Raw genomic sequence first — 13,771 nt, 5'->3', positions numbered from 1 at the left:
GAACGCCTCCGTTTGTCCAGCCACCCCCCCTCCCCGCCTACAAAACGAGGGGCTTACTGTCGATCAAAGTCGACAGCCGCCCCGTTTTGTAGCGAGCCCCAGAGTGAGTGTGCACTGGCCGAGCTATGCGCTCGCGAGCGGATCTGAATCAGGTCCTTTGTTTGCAAAAATGTAAAGCTACTGTATATTTCAGAGTTAGTAAAAAAAAAAAAAGCGCATGTTTCAGGGAACAATGGGTTAAGAACTTACAACTGTTCTGCAGCGACGAGGAGGAGGTTGGTCTAAATATCTTTTTATTTCTGTCGCATTGATTGCAGGGCACAGCAGGAGTTTAAAAATATTGGTTTGCAAGTGTCCCTTTAAAACCTGAGGCTTGTATGGTGTTCTGGTCCTTGTAGTTCCACGGCAGCTGCAGATTGTTCCCTGGCGTTGTGACAGAACTGCTGTATTTGTAAGAATTTTGTCCTGTGTCCTTTCCACAGAAATAAGAAGAAGAAAATCCCCTTGATGAATGGGGAAGAAGTTGATATGGATCTTTCTGCAATGGAGTAGGTGGAACATTTTTCAGCAAATTTAAATTTTATTTGAGCCCTCGGAGCAATATTTGTGCATTTGAAAGACGAGCATCTGCCTTTGGCGCAGTTATGAGGCGCGTTTCTTGCATTAAGCATGATGCTGATTGAATGAACAGAAGAACATGCACTAACAAATAGACGGACAAAATTACGTTCTACATTTTGAAAGAGTCAAAGCAGTGGTAACATTTCAGAATTTGATCTGTTTCATTGTAAAGGCCCCATTAACGTAGCTTATTATCAGCTGCATCGTAATGATACTAGCGAGTATACCACCGGTCTTCATCATTACTTACCCTTCCTTCGAGGTCCAGCGACGATCTACCTCCTCAGCGGCGTCTTTTCTTCTGTCGCTGGCAGCCTATATTCATATATGCAGGTCTGATGGGCGACATCGTTCGCGAGGGCTGCCGACATCGGCAAGTGTGTATGCACTTGCCGATGGCGGCACCCTGCCGGTTCTTGCCGCTAACGAGGTTGGTACACACTAGACATCGCCTAGAGTGTATCGGCCTTTAGGGCCTGGGTGGGATTCGAACTCAAGACCTCTGAGCTGTGAGGCAGTAGTGCTAACCATTAAACCATCCGTGCTGCCATTCGCCTCTATTAGTTACCTGGCCAGTTACTCTAATAGAGGTCTGTAGATCATCTAAGTATAAAGACTCTCCTCACTTTTTGCGGTTTCCCAGGGGCTTTCAGGTTTTTCTCTAATGTCTGCCACCTCTGATACTTCCTGATAAAACGCTTCATATCCTAGATCCTCTCAGAGATCTGTAACTTTTGGGCATGCCATTATCTTCCCAGACAGTGTAGCTACCATGTTACATAAATCCAGATTCATCCTGCACATCACTTATTCAGACTCGCAGTGTTCTGCTACAAGCAGTGTAGTATTTGTGGTGCCTGTTTTGGGGAAGAGAGTTCCCTTACAGTAATGACCGTGGTACAGGACTCTGGCCCTCATTCAGAGGCGGTCGCAAGAAGCGATCGCTCTCTCTGAATGAGGAAGGCCGCTTCTTTTTTTTTAGTGCGGCCTCCTGGTCGCTCGCTAAGCTGTGGGTTACCACCCACAGCTTAGCGACCGACCAGGTTGATGGTCGCGATGGTCAAGGGGCTTGCGACGAGACCCTAAGGTTGGGAATTGGCAACCGCAAGCCCCAGGGAGCTTCCTGCTCTGATTGAGCAGGAAGCTCCCCACTGACATCACTGCTGATGTCAGTGCCCCCGCCTACAAAACGGACCAAGCTGTCGATCAACATTGACACCAGGCCATTTTGTAGTGAGCTCCGGAGCGAGAGAGTTTCTCTCTCGCTCCGGGGCTTGCGCACGGGATAAACATCGACCCGGTTGCGAGCGTTCAGTGCTTGCGACCGGGTCTGAATGAGGTCCTCTATCCTTGTGGACTGACACTGATGCCTGTTTTGGAGACGCGTACAGAGCACCTTTATACTGGTGGCAGTGGTACAGGATTCTACCCTTCTGGTCTAGCTCTGATACAATGGGCTTCATTCAGAGGCGGCTGTACGGTCTACGACCGCACGGCCGCCTCGATGTTTGGCCAGTGCACATGCGCACGAGGGAGCCGGCTCCTTTGTGCGCATGCGTGAGACCCGCTACGACCGACAGCGCCGGTCGTAGCGGGTCTCTTTCCAAAGGGGGCGAGCTGTCGATGTTGATTGACAGCTCGCCCCGTTTGGAAGGCGGGCCAGGTGGGGGGTGGCAGCCCAAACGGGGGCGTTCCCATGGGAACGCCTGCCGTTTGGGGGAGGCCCCACTGACATCACTAGTGATGTCAGTGGAGAGCTTCCGGCTCAGACAGAGCCAGAAGCTCTCCAGGACTTACGACAAGTGAGACCCTACCCTAGGGTCTCGTCGTAAGCCCCGGACCATCGCGACCATCACCCTAGCGGTCGTTAGAGCTGTGGGTGTAAACCCACAACCTAACGACCGAAAGAGGCGGCCGGTCAGGATGCAAGCGGCCGCCCAGTTTCTGAGCGACCGCTTGCATCCTCCGACCGCCTCTGAATGAGGGCCAATGTCTCTGATGTCTGTTCTGAATAAAAGAGTACAGAGGACATACAATCTACTTCATTCACTACTGAGCCTAGAAATATATTCCAAGTTTCTACATCACCTGAATGTCTCAATATGCTGCTGCCAGACCTACTGTACAGCACCAAACATGGTCACTGATATCTGTTACTGACAATCTGTGTCATTATTTGTGTTTTATCTCTGTATATAAAAATAACACAAAAGGCCAAGTGGTGGCTTCAAATTAGGTCCACTTAAGCAACAATATTGCAACAGTGCAAGTCTATAGCAAATGCACACCTCTCGTCCTGCCTGTGTATCCGGCATTAAATGCAATCACTCTGCTTCTTAGTTCTTATTTCTGTATTCTGACTCACCTGGTTCTGTTGTTTCCAGCTCCCAAACCCCTAAACCAAGCCAGCGACACGCTATACAAAGCAGCAAACAGGGGTGGGGGGCATAGTGTAAAAACACTGGCATTGGAATTTGTTCTTTGCTGGCACCGGAGAGGTTTCCAAAGCTTCTAATGCTTGCAAATGCCATGTGTGGTGTATTTTACCTACCATTACCTTAGTATTAATGTAACCTGCTCCAGTCCGTCACACGCAAGCTTTAAAAAGCTACTGACCAATCAAAGCAGAGGTTCCCCTGTCACGTAAACCTTACCGAAATGCTCCTGCATGTTAACGCAGCAGAATCATGCTTGCAAGGCGCAGGAGCAACCTATATTTACATTGCCGCATTGCGCTCCCCCAGAAATTCATTCATCGCTGATTATCTCACAGTAGTATCATTCAGATGAGAGGCAGCGTGTTACTTACACCCTGGCATGTCTCATTGCAGTGCCGATTCCCCATTACTCTGGATTAGGATTGATCCAGACATGTCGGTGCTGAGGAAGGTGGAGTTCGAGCAAGCCGATTTCATGTGGCAGTACCAGCTGCGCTATGAGCGAGACGTGGTTGCCCAGGAAGAATCCATCCTTGCACTGGAAAGCTTCCCAACCCCGGCCTCTCGACTGGCACTGACGGACATCCTGGAGCAAGAGCAGTGCTTCTATAGGGTGCGCATGATGGCCTGCTTCTGCCTAGCCAAGGTAAGCACTCCCTCTGTGTCCGCGATCTTGGCACATTGTTCTATTCTCATATTTATTTACTGCCATATATTTAATTACTGCCATTCGGCTTCTCTTGCTCCTTCCAGTGACACATACAGGCAGCCCGTCTGAACAAGAGTCACATGTAGGCCAAATATTGATTGACATGAGGGACATCACATCTACTCTAAAGATGATTTAAACCACTGAATGCAGTTGCAAACGCAGGATTATTAGGAGGGGGGGGTCCAAATCTCTCTCTATACACACACACATATATACTGGACATATACATATACACAGTGTGGCAAAAAAGTATTTGGACAGCCACCGATTGTGTAAGTTGGTGCACTTTAAAAGATGAGAGAGGTCTGTAATTTCCATCATAGGAACACTTCAACTGTGAGAGACAGAATCGGAACAAAAAATTCTGGAAATCACATTGTATGATTTTTAAACAATTTATTTGTATATTCTTGCGGAAAATAAATATTTGGACAATCAAAAAGTTTAACTCCATACTGTGTAAAGTAATCTCGGTTGGCAATTACAGAGGTCAAACGTTTCCTGTAGTTCTTGACCAGGTTTGCGCACACTGCAGCATTTTGGCCCTCTCTTCAATGCAGATCTTCTCTAGATATGTCATGTATTGGGGCTGTCGCCGGGCAACTCCCTCCACAGATTTTTCTATTGGGTTGAGGTCTGGAGACTCAGAAACCCCCCCTGCGTGCGCAGGTGGAATGACACCTAAAGTATCCCTTCCCCAGCTAGTGAATGGGGAGGGGGGGGGACTAGTGTGTCACTATGTTGCAAGATGAGTGAATGTTAATTGGTTCATGCAAATGCAAAGCTAGATGGCGGCACAGGCCAAAGACGCTAAGTGATAAATGATTATGAGTCTGACATCACAGTGCTATGACTAACCCTGAGGATTAACTAATATTGTCGGTATGCTGGAGTATACGTTATTTGTACAAATGGGGTTTAATGTTAGCCATGTATGGGTTTGTCTTCACCTAGATTGCTAACTCCATGGTGAGTACATGGACAGGTCCCCCGGCAATGAAGTCCCTCTTCACGCGGATGTTTTGCTGCAAGAGCTGCCCAAACATTGTGAAAACCAACAACTTCATGAATTTCCAGAGCTACTTCCTGCAGAAGGTAAACTGAGCCCTGTTTTGTGTGTCTCATGGATTTTATACTGAGTACTGGTCATTTTACTGTCCTCATCTAGCCGTGATGTCTGGTTAGACTAGGGACAATCCTTGCATCACACTGCAGCAGTTGGAACCCTACCGTTTGTTTGGTTTCCAATCATTATCTTTTATCTGTTGAGAAATTTGTGCTGAGGCATAGGAACACTGCGATTAGTGACCCGGTGTGCCAAGTTACATAGAAACATAGAATTTGACAGCAGATGAGAATCACTTGGCCCATCTAGTCTGCCCTTTTTGTTAACCTCAACTCTACTTGGTCCTTAGCCCCTTAGTAAGTATAATGCCTATCCCAAGCATGTTTAAATTGCTCTACTGTCTCAGCCTCTACCACATCTGATTGGAGGCTATTCACTTATCCACCACTTAACCTACCTCCCCCCCAGGCTCAGTGCATGTCCTCGTGTTTTAGTACTTCTCTTCTTTTGAAGAACGTCTCCCTCCTGTACCTTGTTAAAACCCTTGGTACATTGTATATAGGCCCATGTTTCGCATAGATGTGGCTGGTATTCTGTCACGTAAGTTTCTTTGTCTGTTACCTGATGGAAAATGGGACAAAGCTGCCTACACAACAGGGTCCAATGCACTGCACTAGTAATGTAGTCCACTGGCTTGCGAGAGCCTAAGCTCCTAGCAATGTATAATAATCACACACCGTATTAATATTTACCTTCCTCTACATTTCTAACTATAGTTAATTTCCTGTTTAGTAAATTACATTATTCAAAGTTTTATATGTTGCCATGTCCCTGAAACAAGCTTAGGATATTTGTACTTACCGTTCAATCCTTTGTAAGTCCATGGAGGACACTGGAGTCTCTGGGAGCCTGGGCTCCTTATCACACCTGCTATACTCAGAGTCTCCATCCAGTGTCCCCCATACAAAGTAAGACACAGGATTATTATCACACACATTGGTGAACGAGCATTCGGAAGGGTCAGAGCAGCTGGTTTATTTTTGGTGTCATTGAGGTCTGTCCGTGTAACGCTGGCCACACACTAGACCAACTTACATCGAACCAGCCAACTAGTTGATTAGTTGGAATGAAAATCTGGTAACGTAATGGGAGTAAATGATGATCAGCAACTTGCTGCTAAATGCCAGAAAACAGATGAAAATGGTCGGTCAGACAAGTTTGTTAAATGTTTGATCTAAACTATTTGTTCAAGCAACAGTTTTTGTCCATTTTCTGGCGTTTGGGAGCAAATTGCTGATTGTATTCCTTACCAGATTTTCATTCCAACCAATCAACTAGTTGGCTGGTTGGACAGATAATCTTTAGATGTGTGGCCAGCTTAAGATGGTTGAGCGGTAATTTCTCAAACAAAAGTAATTACTTGACTGGTACCGGTATTCTCTTGATTTCATTCTGATTGATATTAGTTAACGGGGCAACTCATTTTGTGATATCAGGCAAATTATGACAGGATATGTGGACAATTTATTGGTTTCTTACAAATGCATGATATGGAGCTAAGACCTGTTTTTATTAAACTTTGAAGCTGTTTTTATCAATTTTTTCCTAATTCACGTGTGGCAAATTGCGGCCCACAAGTCAGTTGGTTCCAGCCCAGCACCGTACAGCTGCTGGGTGCCAAACAGCCTAACAAATGGCGTTCTCAGGGGGCGGGACCAAGCTCGGGCAGCCAGCAAGCAGTACAAGCAGATGTGTAAATCTGGTTACACGCTATATGATACATCGTACGCGATGGATCGGAACGACCATTGTATGGTGTGTACCCTGAAAACCACCCAATTCATCTTACGATGAGTTAGTTGTTGGCGTCTACCCATCGCAATGTACTGCACATTAAATGAGACAATGCCACAGACGATATGGTAATGTTACATTAGATATGTAACGCTATATATTGCACTGTCGTACAGTGGATCGTGCAATGTGTACGGCAGTGCGATATATCGTTACATCGCATTGCTGGGTCTCTTGGTTATCCAGGTCGGTACCCCGCTTATGGTGCGCCTGAGAGGGGAGCCTGGGACTGGTTAACACATACTGGTGGGGGAATGTGACCGTTTAGGTGTGGCACAACCTACTAAGTTGCGCCCTAGCTGAAATAATTGCCCACCCCTGGTCTAATCTTATGTATGAAGCCTGGGCATTGTGACCTAGTCTAGGCCTGCAGTATGGGATTCAGTCATGGCAGATCAGATCACTTGTGCTTGGATCCATGGGAAGATTTCCTTTGATTGCTTCAGTACTTGCCTTTCTTTTCCTCTTCCCTGCATTTATCCAGCATACTCTATGTTTAGCTTTGCATCTTCTTTTATATCCTTATTGAACATACTTTAGCACCCAATATACCCACAAAACTCTTAAAGGCGACGTATACTGTAATAAAATATACAATATTAAGACCTCCCCACCCTATTAGCTCGATGGCCGGTGTCCCGGAGATTCCCTACACCAGCCCTTCTCACATAGCACCTCTACAGTGTGGGGGGGGGGATTTGCTTATTAAATCTGGGATGAATTAAATTATATACGTAATAGGGGCACCCTGTTGTACTATACATATTGTCTTTGTAAGTAGTAGTACGTACGAAGTAGATCCTTTTTTATTTTATTCCTCTAAAAAAAAATTTTTTTCTTTACAAAGTCCGATAAAAAGGAGTCTAGCCCCAAAGACTCCAGTGTATATTATTTCTCTTTGTAATATTGTTAATGAAATGTATTAAACTATTTTTCTTTCTAACTCTTGCAGACTATGCCGGTGGCCATGGCTTTGCTGAGAGATGTTCACAACCTGTGCCCAAGAGACGTTCTTTCATTTATCTTAGACCTCATTAAATACAACGACAACAGAAAGAACAAGGTAAGATGCGATCCGTCACCGAGTTTTGTTTCTCTTTTGTGTTTTACAGTCGTACGAACTCTTCACATTGCGGCGCTATTGGGAACCATGTTTATTTCAGGAACTAAATGCTGTTATAAGAGAGGGTTTGCAGGTTGTGTTTGCTTGTAACAGGACTACTTGGGGTCATTTCAACTAGGGGCGAAATGCGTGCATTGCCTGCTCTGTGTTTGTTGCCACATAGTCAACAGCACCCTAAATCGCATATTTTAGTTTGCCCACCCCATGGTGGTGCACAATAACATACAGATGTGTCCACAGGCATCTATCCTTCGTATGCTACAAGTCGCGCTATACATAATGTGGGAGCTCCGTGTGACCTGGTAGCGCAGAGCGTTTTATCTTCAAATGCGTCTTATTCACAAAGTGAATATGACGCACAAGCAGCTTCTGCTGATTACAATGATATGCGGCATGCCTATATTCTGTGTGTGTGACTGCAGGCGCATCTGTATGCGAAACGCTACGTTACAGTGTTACAGCCGCTGGCAATGTAACGTAGCATTTCTCATGCAGATACACCCACAGCCGCATATCATTTTAATCAGCAGAAGCTGCTTGTGCTACCTATTCACCGCTGTGTGAATAAGACTCATGTAAAGGTTTAAAAGTCCCACGAAAAGACGCTCGGTGCTACCGAGTCACGCCACAGCATGGCGGGAGTAGAAGCGCTGTTTAACGCGCAAGGAGGCTAGATGTATGAGGACACATCTGTAAGTAATTTAGGGGCTGCCACGAGTGAGGCATAGGTGCGCACTAAATTGTGGGCATGGTCCCTAATTGTCTTGATCCTCTTATGTGGAGTAGCGTTTGATTTATTATTTATTTATTCATTACCAGTTATTTATATAGCGCACACAAATTCCGCAGCGCTTTTGCAGCTATTTGTCCATTCACATCAGTCCCTGCCCCAGAGGAGTTTGCAATCTATGGGCCTGATTCAGACCCGGTCGCAAGCGCTGTGCGCTCGCAACCGGGTCGATGGTGGGCCAGTGCGCATGCGCACGATGGAGCCGGCTCCGTCATGCGCATGCGCGAGACCCGGATAGCGACGGACACTCCGTCGCTCCGGGTCTCGCAACAAAGGGGGCATGCTGTCGATGTTGAGTGACAGCATGCCCCCTTTGGTGGGCGGGCCGGGGGAGTGGCTGCACAAACGGAGGCGTTCCCATGTGAACGCCTCCATCTGGGGCCGGCCCCACTGACATCACGAGTGATGTCAGTGGGAGAGCTTTCGGCTCTGTTAGAGGCGGATTCTCTCTGGGGCTTGCGGCAACGAGACCCTACCACAAGGGTCTTGTCGCAGGCCCGATGGTTGCGATGGTCTTGACCATCGCGACCATCTTCCTGGCCGCTCGCTATAGCTGTGCGAACAGCCCGGAGGCCGTTCAAAAAAAAAAATAGCCCGGCCCTGATTCAGAGCGAGCGGCTCTGAATCACGGCCTATGTTCCCTATCACATGCACACACACTCTTGGGAGCCAGTTAACCTACCAGTATATTTTTGAAGTGCGGGAAGAATCCGGAGCACCCGGAGGAAATCCACACAAGCACAGGGAGAATATACAAACTTCACACAGTTAGGGTCATACTGGAAATCGAACCCACGACCTCAGTGCTGTGAGGCAGTATTGCTAACACAGATGTTCACTTTGTACCTTCGTACCGTTGAATAGCGGTAATCTGTACTTCAGTGCAAGTGTATGGCGGAACCACGTTTGACAGTAACAACCATTGTAATCATTTTCTATTTGGCTTTCTGAATACATCAGTGATACATTCCCAAACCACGTAACCTTGTCATACATTGGCCTCATAGTCATCCAGTAAACAGGAAAATAAAGGGCGTCTTGTAAGAATGGATTTCTTCATGCGTTTTCTATGGAGGTGTCCCAAGATTAATATGGATATAGAAAGCGAGTTGTGTGAAATCTGGTAAACATTATAGCCAGCTACTTGTATCTGATCTACTTCCCACTAGTTGAATCATCTTCGCTGGAAAGACATTTGGCTAATTTGTTTACATGGTCTGATGCCAGGAAATTAATGTAATTAGTTTTGCATGGGTACATTTTATTTTCACTGAGTGTGCGTTATTTTCTAGCCTAGTTCATTTTGCTATGTGTTCATATATTACACGAAACCACAGTATATATGTATGTAAAAATCAGAAACTGTATACGAGATTTAATGAGTTGGAGGAGATTCACGTTGTTCCCAGCATGGCGCTCAAACTAAATCTCATTGTTCCCAGCTATGGGGCTCACACTAAATCTCATTGTTCCTAGCTATGGTGCTCAAACTAAATCTCATTGTTCCCAGCTATGGTGCTCACACTAAATCTCATTGTTCCCAGCTATGGTGCTCACACTAAATCACATTGTTCCCAGCTATGGTGCTGAAACTAAATCACATTGTTCCCAGCCATGGCGCTCATACTAATGTTCCCAGCTATGGTGCTCACACTAAATCCAATTGTTCCCAGCTATGGTGCTGAAACTAAATCTCATTGTTCCCAGCTATGGCGCTCATACTAAATCTCATTGTTCCCAGCTATGATGCTCAAACTAAATCTCATTGTTCCTAGCTATGGTGCTCAAACTAAATCTCATTGTTCCCAGCTATGGTGCTCACACTAAATCTCATTGTTCCCAGCTATGGTGCTCACACTAACACATCACTCATCTCCTGATATACTTTGCGCTGCTGGGTACCCTGCTCCTCCCACTATATAACACTCAGTCTGTGGCTTCCTGCTGCCTCCATTCCCTTTCTCACAGGATCACACTGCCCCTGTCACACCACTGGAATGGTCACTACCAACGTCAGAGGATCAGCTCCCTCGTATCTTGTTTGCTGTGACCATCGGCTAATAAGCACCACACACGTATGAACATGCTATGAAAATGTAATTCAGTATCCTAGTCCTACCCTAGTCAAATGCATGTTAACAGCTCATTGCCCTGATAAATTTGCAAACAAACTGGGTTCAATCATAACCAGAATGGATGGAGAGAGGGAGAGTTTAAGCCAAGGTTTCCCCTCTCTGATGACCTCCTTCCTGTCCCTTCTGTAAGGTGATATTTGGATAGATTTTTGGAGCTCTTGGTGGGGGACACAATAACCCTGTATACGCTGAGTATAATGAAACTTTTCCTTACAATTGTTTTTTTTTTTTTTCTTCTTTTTCTGCTGCATACAGGACACAGTTAAATGTTACTTTTGTGTTTTTTGTGTAACTGCGTATATACTGACACAATCTGTTCATTGTTTGTAATGCTTATCCTTCCTTACATCCAATGGATTAACTATTATAGTTGAGAAGACATTGTATAACAGGTAACATACAGGTTTTTTTGTTTTGTAGTTTTCGGATAATTACTACAGGGCGGAACTAATTGATGCTCTTGCCAATTCCGTGACCCCCGCGGTGAGCGTGAACAACGAATCTCGCACGCTGGATAATCTGAACGCCGATGTTCGCCTTATTTTGGAGGAGATAACTCGCTTTCTCAATATGGAGAAACTTCTCCCCAGTTACAGGCATACTATAACAGTCAGGTATATTGTGTGTGTGTGTGTATATGTGTGGTACAAAAAAGTCGGCATTCAAAATGTCGACACGGACGAGATGTTGACGTGAAATGTTGACAATGTGAATGAAGACAATCAGGGTGATAGTAGTGCCATTTCCTATACGTTTCTGACCTAAACCTAAAATAGTCTGTCGACATTCTGTCAGTGCTGACCTTGTGTTGACACATTAAGTCGATATTCTGTCCATGTCAACATCATTAAAGTATTATATATTCAGATTGAGTCTCCCATATTCAAATATTCATTTCTGTACACAAACTTTGCTTGAGCCACAAAATTATTGAAAATATTGTATAAAATTACCTGCAGGCCGTGTGTATAAGGTGTATATAACAGATAAATGCATCTTGTGTGTATATTTGGGTCCCATTCCCAAGATATTTCATTATTAAATGCAAATATTCCTATATATATATATAAATGTTGTTGACGATATACTCCAGTCTATGATTTATTTCCGAGTCTTGAGTGCCGCACCTTCTTCCGTGTGTGTGTGTGTGTGTGTGTGTATATATATATATATATTCTAGGTGGAAAGCTATATATATATATATATATATATATATATATATATATATATATATATATATATATTCTAGGTGGAAAGCTATAGCGCTAAATTGGCCAGACAAATCTACATGTATCCTAAAATATTAAATATATGGGAAAATATTGCTGCTAAGTACCTTTATTCCTGACTACATATCTAATCTGTTGCTGCCTATATTTTGTCTGTGTGGGAGGTTGTGACCGATATTATCTCTCTGTTTCTATCTATCTTGTGGGACCTTTGTTAGGGGTCTGTACCAGAATGTTTATAGCTTGTTCTTGGTCAGGTTCTGTTACTGACTGTTTGGTCTAATTGTACCTGTCTTATAATGTCTGCAAAATGGTACCAGTTTGAAGGCTATGACTGGAATAGGCAAGTTGATTATGTATCTCACCTGTATCAGGTGCCGAATGATCTAGGTGACCGGTGTACATCCTGCGAGGTGGTTGACTGTATAATGTCCACATGTGGATGTGGCTGAGCCAACTTGGAAGAGTTTCTTGGCTCAGTACTGTGCTGAGCTATCGAAGCTCACTGCGGGTCCCAAAGAGGTGAATGTCCACCCTCCTGTAACGCCTCCTCGGGCCGCACCTGGATCGGACTGTCTTCCCTTAGAGGTGGACAACTAGGTTGCAACAGGTTCCTTGGCTATGGCCCAGGCTGAACCAGCGTGGGCCAAGACATTGGTGAAAGCAGTCTTGGGTTTGGCACGCACATTTTGTACATTGTAGAGACTCTTTGAGGTTCCCAGTTGTCAGAGACTTTGAAACACCAGCGGGTAACTGAGGTTCACACCGGGGAGAATTCGGACTGTGACCCGGAAGATTCTGCTGGATTCTGAGGCGAGTCCTTTGGATGTCAGGGCATTGACGAGCTGGTTTGGGCAGTCCATCAGGCTTTGGTCGTGGTAGACCAGGATGATGATGATGACAAATTTGGAGGTGGAAATATTCAAAATGAAGAAGAAGAGTGTTTTCCCTCCTCTTCTCAATTAAGAGTTTCTTTTCGGGGAGGCATGGCCTAAGTCAGAAAATACATTTATTGTTCTGCGTAGGCTTCCTGTGGTGCATCCCATTACCTGCCACTGAAGAGGGATACTCCGGTTGTGCAACTCTGTAATTCTGCCTCTCCTCCTATTCCGGTGGCAACTTCTCTCAAGGATGGGATTGACTGAAAGCATGAGAACATTTTGAAGTCCATTTGTATAGCTGCTGGTGCAGCACCTAAGTCTATACTGGCATCAGAGCTTTACCAAGGCAATAGCTTAGTGGTTGGAAGTACTTCTGGAGGTGTTGCCATCTCACTGACCTAGTTCAGAGCTGCTGACATACTGTAACCTCTCTGCTTTGGCAGGTGTTGGCTCTTGTCCTTGGGCTCTGGTCTTGAAACGTAGATATGGAGTCCAAAAAAGGCCTAACCTTAACATAATTATCCATCAGGCCACCAGAGAAGAGCGTTATTCCCTCTCAGTCAAAATAATCTTTTTCCTGTATTTGTTTTTTTGCATCTGTTGGACCAAAGACGGGAAGACGTAGAAAAAGCAGCTGGCTTTTAGGAAGACCATCACCTTTTTTCTTTCTTCAAGATTGATCACCCCCATCCCGGAGGAGCAGTAGGTTTTGTTTTTTTTTTTTTTTTCAGACCTCAGCCTTGTCCAAAAGCCAGACGAGGCATTTCGGCCCATCTTCAACATAAAGTCCTTGGAGCACCAGGCTTCATGTGGAAGGTTCAAGATGGAGTCTCCAAGAGCCTTTATCAATGACATGGAGGGAAACTAATTTTAGCATCTATAGCTATGAAGGACCCTCCTAAACTTTTTGAACGTCACCAAG

The 13,771-nt window shown here is 45.1% G+C and overlaps 1 protein-coding gene across 2 annotated transcripts in view; it reads left to right on the top strand.

The window, feature by feature from the left end:
- Positions 1 to 13,771, top strand: part of TAF2 (TATA-box binding protein associated factor 2) — a 111,766-nt gene that overhangs the window by 60,846 nt on the left and 37,149 nt on the right. For both annotated transcript variants that reach the window (XM_088450203.1, XM_088450202.1), the window contains exons 15-19: positions 483 to 548; positions 3,453 to 3,705; positions 4,726 to 4,866; positions 7,644 to 7,754; positions 11,160 to 11,353. In XM_088450203.1, the coding sequence (XP_088306329.1) occupies positions 483 to 548; positions 3,453 to 3,705; positions 4,726 to 4,866; positions 7,644 to 7,754; positions 11,160 to 11,353 (765 nt within the window). The remainder of the gene's footprint in view (positions 1 to 482; positions 549 to 3,452; positions 3,706 to 4,725; positions 4,867 to 7,643; positions 7,755 to 11,159; positions 11,354 to 13,771) is intronic.

Source organism: Taudactylus pleione, unplaced genomic scaffold (assembly GCF_031769625.1).
Source record: "Taudactylus pleione unplaced genomic scaffold, aTauple2 ptg000510l, whole genome shotgun sequence".
In the NCBI taxonomy this organism is placed as follows: Eukaryota; Metazoa; Chordata; class Amphibia; order Anura; family Myobatrachidae; genus Taudactylus; species Taudactylus pleione.
This window is presented reverse-complemented; position numbering and strand designations above follow the sequence as displayed.